Raw genomic sequence first — 14,632 nt, 5'->3', positions numbered from 1 at the left:
GCGTCCCGGGGTCCAGGGGATACCCCGGGCACGGGGAAGGAGCCGGCGGGATGTCCCTGCAGGATGTCCCTGCCCGCTGCCAAACCAGCCCCGGCACCACCGAGGTGCCTGCAGAGTATTCCCAGCGCCTTTTCCCACTCAATCCAGCCCGAGGAGCTGCAGGGGGGGGAGTGCAGGGGGATTATCCGGCCAGGGGCTGCTCCGGGCTCAGCCGCGAGCAGACGGTGGGAAAGACGAGACGGGAGAGAGGGTGGTCCCTGCAAACCCTTCCAGAGGCAGCCGTAACCAATTACGGTTCCCAATTACGGCTCCCAATCACCGCTCCCAATTACCGCTCCCCCAGCGCCGATGGTGCTCAGGGAAGGCAGTGGGGCCGTTCCCTAAGGGTGCCCATCTCTAGTGCCCGGCTGGATACACCCAGCTCCTGTGCAGAGATGTACAAAGCACAAGGAAAATTCTGCGGGATCTCTCTTTGGTTCAGTTGTGATTTTGATCTGTTAAATTACTATTTACAATATTAAAAAAAAAAAAACCTCAATCCTAAAACAAAACAAAAAAATCTTCTAAGGATAAAAATGAACCATTTCAGTCAGTGCTCCCAGATTTCAGTGGGCACGTGCCACGTGTTTAGTGATGATGGAAACACCCGGGGAGACCGAGCGAGTTCAGACAGCTGAGAGCAGAGAGGCCTCGGCTCCCTTCAGTCCCTCATCCTGCTGCAGTGCCCGGAGATGTTCCACGAGGGTGTTACCTACAGGCTTGGGTAATCGCCGCCGATCTTTGTCATCTCCTGCCCTGAATTCAGTTCCAGTGCAGAACAAAAGGCCTTTCTGCAGAGGGCACAGAGCTCTGCTGTGGAGCCCCTGCCACCCAGAGCGAGGTTTTGTCCTGGTGTGTGGATGATCAACAACTGCCTCGAGTCCTGTGTCAGCACCACGGAGCATTGCACAGATGTTTTTAAAGTATCCAGGGAGAAGCTGGAGCTTGGAGAAGCCAAAGCTGGCTCCATCCCCCTCCCTGCTGAGCCCAGAAGCCGGGGGCTGTGGGGCAGGGCAGCCCCAAATCCTGTCACTGTCACAGAGCACGGGCTGTGCTTGGCACGGTGGCACAGGGACAGCCTGTCCAGACACCACGGAGAGCCTGGGTGCCAGAGCAGCATCCCACGGGAGCGTTTCCCACTGCAGGGATGGCAGCTGTGTCTGGCAGCACATCCCAGGGAGAGGCTGTGCTCCTGGAGACTGGGCCTGGCCTGGGATTTTTAGCAAAAGCTCTGCTGGGATGGGGAGCAGAAAAGGGTCTTCTCTAAACTTATTTTTTGTATTCCAATGCTTTTTTCTCCTTCATCCCCCCCGTGTGGGCAGCAGGGGAGGGGGGATTCTGCCCCTGTGCCCCCTCAGGTGAGACCCCACCTGCAGAGCTGCCCCAGCCCTGGGGCCCAGCACAGGAAGGGCCTGGAGCTGCTGCAGCCAGGCCAGAGGAGGCTCCAGGATGATCCGAGGGATGGAGCAGCTCTGCTGGGAGGAAAGGCTGGGAGAGCTGGCATTGGTGAGCCCAGAGAGGAGAAGCTTTGGGGTGACCTCAGTGGGGCCTTGCAGGGCCTGAAGGAGCTACAGGAAACATGGAGAGATTTCTGAGGGATGGAGTGCCAGGACAAGGGGGAATGGCTTCCCAGTGCCAGAGGGCAGGGATGGATGGGATATTGGGAAGGAATTGTTCCCTGGGAGGGTGGGCAGGCCCTGGCACAGGGTGCCCAGAGCAGCTGTGGCTGCCCCTGGATCCCTGGCAGTGCCCAAGGCCAGGTTGGATGGAGTTTCCCTCTGGAATTTTGCTGCTCTAATCCCATCCACAGGCAGCCCCGGGAGTTTGGGAAGGGCTTGGTAGGACATGCTGGGCCTGAATGAGACCCTGGTGCCTGTGGGGGCCCCTGAAGCCCAGCCCTGCCCTCCTTGCCCACCCTCCCAGGGCACTGCCCAGCACCACGGGCACTCCATGCTCAGGACAGCGTGTGGCTCCCATCCTCTGGTGGGAGGGGAGAGTCCAAAGGGGCCCCAAATCACTCCAGGATGGGCGGGAGCACCCAGGGGAGCGGGGCCTCCACGACTTCCCAGGGAAGTCCTCTGGTGGGAGGTAACAGGCAGCTGCTAAAGGCTGCAAGGGGAAACCCACAGAACAACTGAACCCAAAGGCCACCCAGGTGAGGTGGAATGTTAAAGCCTGACCTCAAGGTTTACACTGCAGATCCATCCCAGAGCTTTTGTGGCTTATTTGGATAATGATACCCAGCAAGGCCTTCAGAACCCCTGTGAGGAGCTCAGCCAGGCTGCACTTCCACAGAGCACTGCTGGCACCAAACAGAGGGCACTGGACTCTCTCTGCCCCGAGGGCAGCCTCAGCCTGAGCAGCAGCAACTGCTCCCAACACTCTTACCCAGGATCATGAGTGGGGCAAGGAGAGCAAGAGGTCATCTGCACTGCAGCCATTCTGAGGCCTGGCTTTGCCAGTGCTGAGCCAGAACTGCTCATTTGCTTAGCACAGAGTTTATGGCACCTCCAAAACCATCTCAGGTCAGTGCCTCCCAGACACCCACCAAACCCAAAAACTGAACAAGTCACTGCACAGCAGCTGAAGAAAGCCCAAGGCAAAGATTTTCCTGAGTCAGAGCAAGCTCTGGAAGACTCTGCATGGCTCAAGGCATGGAGATTCCTTCAACAAGCCAGGAGATGGGTAATACTGTAAAAATTCTATCTGCACCCTTGGTAAAGGAAGAGAAGATCCTTGTGACTGCAGAGGCAGTGGGGTTCAGACCTCTGTGATGGGTGAGTGAGCCCAGCTCCAGCTCTCACTGCTCCTCCCAGAGTCTGCCCCAAGAACGGGAAGGGTGGAACAGCAGCTGCCACCACCGTGTCAGAGCAGGGGCTGGGCTGGAAGGGCAGGGACCCCTCCCATCAGCCCAGGCTGCTCCAGCCCATCCTTAACCCACCCCAGCACCGAGCTCTGCTGAGGTGACATCACTCATCCGTTCACGTGACAAATTAAGTTCAAACTTTTTTTTATTAAGCACATTCCACAGTACAAAGCTTTAGATCATGAACGATATCTGTACAATTTAACAGTTTCAAGAAGCTGTTCATACACCAACTTTCCAAACAGATAATTGGCAAACATAATTACAAGTTAGAATTAGACTATCCCAGTGCTTTGAAACATTAATATCGCAGTAATGTACAGTTGCTCAATTATGGTTAGCAAAACAAAGTCCAGAGTGCAGCCAGGATCACTACCATGAATCCCAGGAGTCGAGTTCCTTGGGTGCCAATCACAAAAGTCCACTGCTATGTTACACAAAGCACAAAGAAGTTTAGACTGCATGTTCAAATACCATTATCTCCCAAGGAAAAACAGGAATTTAAATCTTACACATGCATTTTTTAAAAAAGGACTCCGCTCCTCAGAAATAAAGAACCTTTTTCTTCAGGGCTGCGACAGATGTCTCTTTTTTAAACAGTTTAATATTAAAGCTATTAGATGAGAAGGGTAAAGTAAGACACTTGCACGAATTACTGTCAAGCTTACCAAAAAGTGACCTCATGGACGCTCAGGAGCGAGTTTACTCTTCTGGACTTCACCACATTCGCTCATCTTGATGAATAAATAGCTGGAGTAACACGGGGATGGGAGCTGGGCTCCCTGGGAAGGGCGGGAGGGGCTGGGCTGGTGACACCTGGAGCTCCCCCGCTGTCCCTCGGCACCGCGCAGGGAAAGGCAACAACCCAACAGAGCCAACACTGCTGCCAGCACAGAACAGCACAGGACGGACACGGAGCCGGGAGCCGCAGCACGGCCCGTGCCAGCCCGGGACACGCGGGGACAGAGAAGCCTCGGGGCTGGTGCCGATGGGAAACTCACTTTGCATTGCTCCACGTCTCCTCCTGACCTAAGGACAGCGCAGGGGGGTTGTGTGACCACACAAAGGGGAGGGGACACTGTGAGAACTGAAGAAGCAGCTATGGAGGCTCCCTAACAAAAGCCTGGAGGAGCCAGGACACGCCAGCCGATCCTCCTGGGAACCCAGCACAGGCACAGGAAGCAGAGCGGTGACTGAAGGAGCTCCTCTCCACCGTCAGGAAGTGTCACAAACCAAACATAAATAAATGGAACTTTGGCCCATGGTTCTTCTCCACTGAGCAGCCACACTAATGCTACCGAGGACATCAGCGGGGGCTGCGAGGCCCCACTGGTGTTAGAGACACACAGCTGCAAATCCCGCGGCACAAAAATATAAGATACAGAACATAAATTAAACAGTTTTTAATTTTTAAAAAGTTTAGAAATTACATTTTAAAATGTGTAGTTCCCATTAAAAAAAAAAACAAAAACAAAACAAAAAAAAACCAAAAACAAACCCAACTAATGAATACTGAAAACCTCCTTTTGCGAGACAATGTCTAGGTAATCATGTCACCACCAGTGCCAGGGGTCAGGATGTCCTGCTGCCAAGTGCCACCACGCTGAGTGTTAGTGTGAAGTGTCAGGACATCCCGAGCCTGGCACCAGAGGCTCTGCTGTATGTACAAGGTATCTACATGCTTACACAGTATCCGAGATGAGGGAAGCACACAGGGAAGGAGGGGGGACTACAGCAAACATCAGGAAGCGCAGGACGGCGAGTACAGAGCACAGGGCAAAGGAAAAGACAGTGCTATACAACTAGCTCAGATAACCTAGCCTGAATTGCAGGGAATCTTTAATTTAAAAGAAATTATTGGTGCAGAAACAAGTAAACTGTAACCCAAAAATATTACTGAGCAATTCAGAAATATTTCTAAGAGTCCAACGTACACCTATGGAACAGAACGGGCTCTGAACCTGCCATGGGGAATGCCTAAAGGACAGCGGTGACTGGAAAGCAAAGCTCTGTACATTCTGGGCATGTGTTTGGCACCCAAATTTCATTGGAGAATGTTTTTTTTTCTTTAAAGTCAGACAAAAGTGCAAAGCAATATAAATTAGGCCAAGTCCTTTCTTGACTTCCGATTTATATCTGAAAAACAAGCCATCAGAGTTCAGTTTCTACGGACAATTTACATGTGAAGCTTTGGATTTCTCACAGCAGGGAAGGATAGGCTTCTGAAATTCATCTACTCCAAGTCAGTGAATTTGTAGCAAATTCAAAGACGACCACTGAGAGCAGGAAAGATTAAGAAATTTAGATATAGAATTGTGCTGCTTTGCATCTACACAGCATCTAGAACCAATTCTGACTTTAGCTGTCAATCATCTTCAGGCATGTAGTAGCCAAAAATCCAGTAGTTCAAGACTGTGGAACCCTGAAAAAGACAAAAGACAAACGAACTGAGGGAGGCACAGAGCAAACAGCATCCAGAGGTGCTCAGGCCCACAGCAGCCTTTGCATGCAGGCTGAGAGGGAAGGGCAGAGCACGTGCAGGAGGTGACACTCGTGCAGCACAGTGAGGGCTGCTGGCCAGAACTCCCCACTGCAGCCCCTCCTGTTCTACAGCAGCCAGAGCCAGGCTCTCCATGGCCCTGGGCCTTGGCAGTGACCCACAGGCAGTTCCCTTCCACAGAGGCAGAGTCACAGCCCTGGTGGGCACAGCCAGGGACCCTCCAGCTCAGCCCCCCAAACCCCAGTGCTGTTCACTCAAACAGGGACCCAGGGGATTGTTTATTCCTCACACTGCAGAGCAAGAGTTCTGCACAGGAGGCAAGTTCAGCTGCTTTAATACATGAGCAGCTTTTAGGAAAACACACAAAAACCTCAAATACTTTGATACTCCCATGACCTTTTCCAGCCCGATGGCTCCATTATCAGCTTGGAGGCAGTGTAAGGTCTGAGTGTAATTAAATCTGAGCTTTGGTTTTACCTGCCACTTCCCAAAACCATCTTTATGGACTAGGGAGAACTTCCCTCTTCTGATATGAAATTCCCATGAAAGGTTAAAACATCCTTAGGCACTTCCCCTCAGCTTCCCTTCCCTCAGCCTAAGGGCTAATGCTTAATACCAGAATATTAGACTATCATATGGGAACAATTTTTATCATGTTACAATAAACAACAGGAATTCAACAGAAAGCAATAAAACTCTCACAGCCAACTGCCAGGACTGTCAAAAATGATCCACTTTGAAGAGCCTCACACTGCAAAGCCTGTAAAAACGTGTGCAGGGCCGCTTCAAAATCCACAAGACTGTGATGTTTGAAAGCTTATAAAACTGTTTCATTAAATGTCATGATGAAATATTAGCTGTTTGACCAAAATTTTATATAGATTTAGGGTTTTTGGATTCTGAAGCCAGACAAACCTGTCAAAAAGTGACATCACAGCATCTCTGCAGTAGAGGAAATAGCTGTTCAGGGACTGTCATTACCAACACCAACAGCTCCCAGGATGAGGGGCTGCGTGGTCCCAGCTGTGCCTCCCGGGCCAGGCAGACTGAGCTGTGCAGAAGTGCCAAGTGTGCAGGATGTGAGCAGCAGAACCCCCTGCCAAAGGCATCTCACACTGCCAAAGGCATCTCACACTGTCCTGGCAAATCCCAAGGACAGAGCCGTGAGGGCCACGTGAGGCACCAGCACCGTGCTGAGTTCTTGACCTGAGGGAGCGGCTGGAGCTGGGCCAGGGCAGGCTCAGGCTGGAGAGCAGGGAAAGGTTCTTCCCCAGAGGGTGCCGGGCACTGCCCAGGCTCCCCAGGGAATGGGCACGGCCCCGAGGCTGCCAGAGCTCCCAGGGGTGCACAGGGTGGGGGTGCTGGGGTGTCTGTGCAGGGCCAGGAACTGGATCAATGGTCCTTGTGGGTCCCTTCCAGCTCAGGACAGTCTATGATTCTGTGTCTCTTTTGCCCTTAAAACACACTATGTGTGGCTTTTATATGAATCAGAACTAATAAAAGAAGCCTGCCCAATCTATAATTTCAAAACAGAAATTGTCCATCTCAAATTATCATTTTAGTCAACAGAACCAAGCATTGATGCAGGACTGGAAGGTAGATGGAGACTGTTGACAAAATGCAGCCTGTTCTACCTACCTGAAAAGGCAAGTAAAATAAAAAATAGAGTTACTCAGAAAGGAGGAAAATAAGCTTTCCATTGAGAGGGAAAACCATTCAGGTTCAACAAGCCGTGGAGGGCCCACAGCAGCAGCTCACTTAGGTCTGGATCCAGTGGCACAAAGCCAATGCCAGGAGCAGGACACAGTCCCTGGGGATGTGTCAGTGACAGCATCCAGCTTTCCACACGGATGCAGTTACATCCTCTGGGATCAAACACACAAGGCAGGCAGTGCTGGAGGCCCTGGCTCCTTGGGGAGTTTAGGAATTATGTCCTATGGAGTTGTTTTTAGCCACTCCCACCCTGCACCAACATCCTCAGCAATTCAGCCTTCCCAGCTGTCCCTGTCCCGCCCCAGGAAGGACGAGCCAGTCCCTGAGTTTCACTAAGCCACCCCTGCAGCAGTGCTCTTAAAACCTGCTGTGAGGGGAAGGTTTAAGTGGGATTCTGCACATGGCTCATGTTCACAGCATCAGTCCTTCCTTATTCCAGGGCCTGATTACAGGAATGCTGAGAGGCAGCTCAGCCTGGCAATGGCCAACTGCTGGCTCAGAGCCTCCCTGCAAAGCTGTATGCCAACAGATCCAAGTGTCAGATCCAGAGAGGGCACTGCCCTGGCATTTTTAAAAGGAGTTCAGTAGCAGGGAAGGCAGCCAACACTTCCTGAGGTGAAAGAAAACTCTTCTTTAAGCAGGAGCACCTCAAAGTGTGTCTGCACAGGGGAAGGGATTTCCTAGCCAGATGCAGAGATCCTGCAGGAGTGCAAAAACCTGAGGAGCACATTGCCACAGCAGGGACAAATGTATCCAGAGAGATAATGAAAATCCCTTCTTACAGGAAGGCTTTCCACACTATGTTTAAGCAAAGTATTCATTATCTACTTCAAATAAAATAAATCCTTCCTGTTGGGGCCATGTCACTCCCAGCTCCTCTTGTTGTGGTGTCTTCAGTTCCTTGGAAGCACTGGCAGAGCCTGCTGTGCTTTGGAAGGGCAGTGCCTGTGTTTCTGAGTCCCAGCACTCACAGGTGTATTTTGAAGTGCAATTGCTGGCAGCAATAGAGAGGAAAAGAATCCACACTCCCAACAAAGGGCTCTGAGCAGTGACTGCAGTGACTGGGACAGGGAACCAAACTACAGCGAGTTCCTGGGCTCTGCTTCATTCAGCTCTGAGCTGTGCTGGTGAGCTCTGAGAGCTTCTCCTGCCACTTGTGCTTCTCAGGGAGCTGCTGCTGCTGCCCAAGGCTCAGATCCCTGCAGAGGCCCTGCACTGCTCCTTCCACAGCTCCCCACAGCCAGCACGTACACGGAGAGCTCCGAACAGCTCCAATTTCATGGCACAGCTGGAATGCCTGTGCCATACACCAAGCCTCCTCGATTCCCAGGGATGCTGTGAATACATGACAGCTCTCTAACATGCCTGAACACCCAGTTATAACCAGGAGGGATTACAGAAGGGGGTAAGCCAACAGGACATGCTGGAGCATGACCACACAAAGACTAGATAGGGAAAGGAGTGGCATAAAAAGGTTTTGTTTTCTTAAGGAGAACCTCAGCTTGTTTAACTAAGCCAAGCTGCAGGCAGAGGGAACATTTCAGACATTTCCCAGATCCAACAAACGAGGGAGCCTTACCTTCTGAGGGCAGTAAAGTGCAGACTGTTATCTGGAGATGTAGGTGTATGTTCTAGATGGAGAGCGGGTCTCGTTCTGGGCACTCGGTGGCACATTTAAGAAATCCCAAATCAGAATTGTATCATCATGGGAACTACTAATGATCTGAAATTCATCAAACTGGAGCCTAAAGACACGTCCTGAATGTTCCTGTGGGCAAGAGGCAAGCAGTCAGCAAGGCAAGAGGGAAACACTGCAGAGCACTGGTATCACACAGCTATCTGGACACACAAAGTGTGTTCAAACTCTGCTGTGGTGACTAAAAAACCTTCATAGTTACACACAGATTTAAGGAAAGCTGCTTTTGTATGTGAATTCTTCACAGAAAAAAAATCCAGTGCTGTACCCTGAGCCTCCCTTGGTGGGGCCAGCCCAGCCACAGGCTGAGATTATTCCAGACAGAAGCTGCCCATCCACCAAGGAGCAGCAATTTTTGCCCCTGGCTGGCACTGATGCTCTGCTAGGGCTCCTTCTCCTGCAGAATTCTCTGCTGGATTCTGCTTTTGTGCAGCCCCAAAAGAGCACATCACAGCTCCACCCTGCTGAGAGGATCCTCAGGGCTCACACACTAGCCAGGAGTTCAAACACTGCCATAAGAAGGGGAGCTCCAGCAGCTCTTCCAACAGATCTCAAAGTGGCACCAAGAAGCCCAGAAAAGGCTCTCCCCTTAGTCCTGCTTACCCATTCTCATTAAATTTAGAGTGAGGACTCTGCCTGTATTGGAGAACTAACCCAAGCTGGCAGAGCGATCCCAAACTCCAAACCTGAGCTACAGGATACCCACAGAATACAGAAACAACTTTTTCACTGAAACTAAATAAAAGAACAGTTAAATCTTATCTCTATACCAAGACTAGTGAAAAGAAAGAAAAAGGAGAAGCATTTCCAGCCACATAAGCACTTCCCCAGGTGTTGGAAAGACCAAGCACGTGCATCACCTACAGTCAAGGACTCTGAGTTGCTACAGGTTTGTCAAACTGACTCCTGAAGTAAAATTCCACACACATTTGGGTCAAAAGAACATGGAATTCTTTCCCCCATCTATTTTTAATTAAGTCTGCTGTCACAAGCCAAACCCTTCATTACAAAGAAAAATATAACTTAAGCAACTTAAGCCTTAAATGTGACAGTCCTCTGAAGGGCTGAGAGCTCCTGTGGCAATCTGCTGGACTCAGCCTCCCCTCCTCCCCCTTCCCAGCCCTTCCTTCCAAAGTGAAGGTTACCAGAAAACTTTGGGAAAGGCTCACAAGATTCTTGCCCCCTTTTTAATAAGAGGAAATTTAAAACCAACCCTACAGAGATACTAGGGAAACACACCAATACCCAGAGTGATTTGATACAGTATCATGATGATTTCTTTTTCTTTTAAGAGTATCTGAGAATCTCAAACCAGAAAAATTTGATCTTTCATTTAAGCTCAGATGCTAATCATTCAGGATATGACAATACAGTTTTCTTCATTCTGAAGCACTATGGACTTCATAAACCATCCTGGCATTCCCACCTATCCCACAATAATGCACTAAACACCCCAGACAACCCCCAATTATATAACTTTTACTTACCACTAACGTACGCAAGCATAATGTACTTGCTGGAGCACGAGGGTCAAGAGCAGCTTGTAAGTCCCAAACTTTAATTTTGCTGAAAGTAAGAGAAGAAAATCATTTTGAAGCATAGAAAATAACATCCAAAGCCCTGGAAAGCTTGCCAGGTTTTCCTTATAGCTAGTTCCCCAGGATCAAGCACATTGTGAGAAATACTAATGCTCGAGCTTGTAAAAGCCAGGTAGTTTTGTGTTTCTTTGCAGCAGCCATTCCAGTGATGGCTCTGTGATGGCTGTGACAGACAAGCTGACAAAGCACACACAAACCCCTCTGGAATGTGGGAATGAAGCTGGGCCCACCAACCCCAGGCAGACACTGACCCCAAATAAAAGGCTACAGACAAACCCAGTTCCACAATTGTTTTCACTAACTCTCCAGGCAGAGGAAGAAATGGAGAATCTGGATGTGGATGTAACTGCCATGAATTCACAATGCACGGCAGACACTGAGCAAGCCAGAGGTGCTCATGGAAGGGGCTCCTGCCCTCAGCCCCACAGAAATGGTCTGAAGACTCCTGAGAGCCCCGCAAGAGAAAAGCAAAATTTTTTTGGACTGCTTTCAAACCTACCCATCGTAGGCTCCACTAACAATCCTCTTGTTGTCGAACCTGATGCACCGAACCAGCTCTTCGTGGCCTTCTAATACTCTTAAACAGGCACCACATTCAATGTCCCAGAGCCTGGGGAGAACACAGGAGAAAGGCTGATTCCCACACCCAGGGTTAAGCATCTCCTGCCTGGTTTGCTGTGGGAGGTATGTAATTTGCTTAAAAAGGTGTGTCATTCAGAGCAGCTGCAGTACATGTACCAAAATTAATGCAAACATTCAAAAGCACGTGCAAGTAAAGCTCAGATATTCGTTATTCTGGGAAATTCTAACAAGTTTTTTCTATTCTCTGTAAACCATTGATTAGAAGTTCAGAAAATAAGAAAGCCAGAGATTAATGTCTTCCCCATCTCTCCCAGCAGAAGACATGGTGATATAGCAGCAGATAAGAGGCTTTGTTCACTTTGAAACCTGAGTGTCCCACTCTTTCCCAGGGTTGTGAAATGTTTGCTCCCACACTAAGGTGAGCCCCATTCATAAACCATCTGCTCCAATGGCAAGCCATGCCAAGGAAGTTTTGCCAGCATCCAAGCACAGGGAAATCCTGTTTGCAGGTCAGAAGGCCCCTGTTACACAGGGCCAGCAGCTCGTGGCACCCACCTGATGGTGTTGTCCGAGGAGCCACTGACCACGAGCCGGTCCCGGTACTGCAGGCAGGCGATGCCGCGCTTGTGCCCGTTCAGGGTCCGCACAAACTCGCACGTGCTGGTGCTCCACACCTGGGGACACGGGACAAACCCTGAGAGCTGCACCAAACAAGGCTTCTGCAGTGCAGGAGAAGCCACTATGAATTCACAGACAGAAAGGCCTGAGGCTGAGCACTGCTGGACAGAGCAGTGAAAACCCACAGAGCATCTTTAGAAGCAAAGAGCAGGGCCTGGGCCCCAGTGGGGACCCAGCAGTGACAGAGCCACAGGCACTGCTGTGGCACTGAGAAGAGCTGGGGGGCGTATATAAAATATTTTCAGGTGGCAGAGACTGCTCCAAACGATTTCAAAAATTTGATTACACTTGGAAAGTTAAGAATCATTTTTAAGAATGGAGTTATCAAATGCAAAACTCTCACATCTTTTACCAAAGAAATTACTAGGGAGCTTTTAGTAAGAGAAGGTCCGAACGTGGCCTTTAAGCTTGGTCTTAACATTAAAGGATTCAATCAACTTTGCCCATTTTTAATGAACTGTAATTGAAGTCGTAATGCAGAGTATCAAGTGGCTCATTTTGCAACACAGTGCAGCAGGATCTCTGGCAGAGATTTGGACATGGAACTGCCAAGAACTTCTTGGCCCAGGCTAAGGCAGCTCTGGTTCAGAGAGGGCAGGGTGGAAATGCCTTTGTTATATTAGTGCACTCTGGGTAACTCAAATCTTCTGGTATGTTAACAGCCTTCAAATCCAGCCTCTGAATCCTTCAGACATGGCACAGCCTGGCTGAGCTGCTGGGAAGGCGTGGTGAGGAAAGGCACTGCTGAGGAATTTCACGTCTGGACAGAACTGCCACGTGAAATTAAAAATACCACTGCAAAAAGGCACAGGATGTACCACATTTAACAGAGCAACTGATCTCGAGACTAAGAGTTCAAACAGCAAATGGGCTTTGCTTTTCTGCAGCTGTACAACAGAAGCCATGTGCAAGAATTCCAGTGCAGCTGTGTGCCCAAAGTCACCAGCAGCCAGCGAGAGGACGCTGCTCCCTGAGAGACACCAGAAAGGCGCAGGGCCAGAACTGCTCCTGAACCCCTCAGCTGCTCCAAGTCTTTCCTTGGGAGCCACACGGCCCTGGAGCAGAGCTGTGCCACTTGCCTTGATGGTCCTGTCCCCCGAGGCTGACACGATGTACTTGTCATCGAAGTCCACCACGTTGACCGCAGCCCGGTGTCCCACCAGGACGCGGCGCAGGGTGATGTCCGTGGGGGAGGCCATGTCCCACACGGCGATGGACCTGTCCTTGGAGCACGTCACCATCAGCCCATTGCTGAACCTCAAATGGAGCACAGCCTCGTTGTGGTGGATCAGCGTGTTCAGAACTTCACCTGTATTTACATCCCAGACTCTGCGGGAGAGAACAGTGTTATCCCGAGGGAAGCTGATGGCTCTGCAGGGTATGAACATGCACAAGCCTGCTCTGGTCTCTAAGGGAGAGCTCTGGCTGGCTAAGCCCTGGCAGGGCTTGGGGAAGGCAGGAAGATGGTGCTGGAAGTGTCCTCAGTGCCAGCAGAACTGCAGTCAGGCAGTGCTCCTGGGTACTGAACACCCTCTCAGTAACAGTCACAACTACAAGATGTCAGAGGGAGACCCTAACTAAAGAAATTATTGTATAGTTGGCCATCAGCCACTCCAAAACTTCAGGATACGCCTTGAATCCCTTAGGTCATATTCCTTCAAGATTCCTAATGCTAAAAGAACAAAATAGATTTGGAAAAAAAAATTATTTAGTATGATGCTTTGCAAAGTATGAATATCTTGCTTCTGGAATACAAATATCACCTTCATCTTAGGGATGTTTTCTGATATTTAGAGATTATTGGAAATATTCCCAGACCTGATATTCAAATTATTTCTGTGCAAGAACACTCACCTCACTGTAGAATCTGAAGATCCAGTTACAATAACTCTTTCATCATATTGCAGACAAAGAACTGAGCCAGTATGTCCCGTTAATACTTTCAAACATTCCAAGCTTGTTTTGTCCCAAATCTGTTAGAAACAAGAAAGGTAAATGGTTTAGCAACATCAAGAACACAGATCCAAGACTTGAACATTGTCACAGCTACAAAGAAGGGAGGAAAACCAGAGACTTCCATGAGTTGTGAGTCTGTCCCATCAGTGGGCCTTGTCCTTCCCTTTAGCTTAAGGAAGTTTTGATATAAGTTTTTGAGAGAACAGTAAAATAACCAGCCCTCATGAGGAGATCAAATCCTGTCTGGCCAAAGGAGTGCCAGGGAGGATGAGCATGGAAGCAAACTCCTGGCAATCAAACAGCCACAGCCAGAGACAACAGCACAGAGACCTCCCCCCTCCTGTGGGAACACTGATTTCCAGGCACATCTTTGCAGTCAGTGGAAGGGATCCCTGGCAGTGCCCCAAGCTTCCAGAGCAGAGTGCAGGTGAGACTTTGCCAGGCTCAGACATCCCACTCTCACCAACCACACACACACACAGTCCCATCAAGAGACACCAAGGAAGCACAGGCAGCTCCCCAGGGCAGAGCCCACTCACCTGCAGGGAAAGGACAAAGAGAAGTGCTCACCTTAATGGAGTTATCTCGTAGGCCACTGATGATCTTCTCATCATCATACTGTAAACAGTAGACCCCTTTGCTGTTCTCGGAGCGGCACTGGATCCTTTGCAAGTTGTGCCTCCCACACCTCCAGTTGGATTCTATAGTCTGACCAGAGGGCAAAAACAGGAGTTGGGCCTGAGGCTGGAGCAGGACTGTCCCACACCCCACCAGCTTCCCACTTTTGCACACACCATCCTTGAATCTGAAGGATATAAAACAAATATCTTCTCCTGCTCCCAATAAATACACACAAACCACAATGAATTAGAATTAGCATTTGTGTAATTTGTCATGACAAAGGCTGTGTTTATGGAGGAAATCATGGTCAACCAACCCTAATAAGAATTTCCCAAGGAGCCATTACAGAGATACATTCCAGAACCCTTTGGTTCCCCCCATAT

General features: G+C 49.8%; 1 protein-coding gene across 6 annotated transcripts in view; it reads right to left on the bottom strand.

The window, feature by feature from the left end:
- Positions 1 to 3,032: 3,032 nt before the first annotated feature.
- The window catches only part of FBXW11 (F-box and WD repeat domain containing 11), a 66,917-nt gene continuing 55,317 nt past the window's right edge, over positions 3,033 to 14,632 (bottom strand). For all 6 annotated transcript variants that reach the window (XM_069028548.1, XM_069028553.1, XM_069028549.1 and 3 more), the window contains 8 exons: positions 14,199 to 14,336; positions 13,527 to 13,645; positions 12,752 to 13,001; positions 11,550 to 11,668; positions 10,912 to 11,022; positions 10,302 to 10,380; positions 8,698 to 8,886; positions 3,033 to 5,327 (listed from right to left, as the gene is read on the bottom strand). In XM_069028548.1, the coding sequence (XP_068884649.1) occupies positions 8,725 to 8,886; positions 10,302 to 10,380; positions 10,912 to 11,022; positions 11,550 to 11,668; positions 12,752 to 13,001; positions 13,527 to 13,645; positions 14,199 to 14,336 (978 nt within the window). In that variant the 3' untranslated portion in view covers positions 3,033 to 5,327; positions 8,698 to 8,724. The remainder of the gene's footprint in view (positions 5,328 to 8,697; positions 8,887 to 10,301; positions 10,381 to 10,911; positions 11,023 to 11,549; positions 11,669 to 12,751; positions 13,002 to 13,526; positions 13,646 to 14,198; positions 14,337 to 14,632) is intronic.

The sequence above is a fragment of the Aphelocoma coerulescens genome, chromosome 13 (assembly GCF_041296385.1).
Source record: "Aphelocoma coerulescens isolate FSJ_1873_10779 chromosome 13, UR_Acoe_1.0, whole genome shotgun sequence".
NCBI classification, from domain to species: domain Eukaryota; kingdom Metazoa; phylum Chordata; class Aves; order Passeriformes; family Corvidae; genus Aphelocoma; species Aphelocoma coerulescens.
Note: the sequence above shows the minus strand (reverse complement) of the source record. Positions and strands in the feature narration are given on the sequence as shown.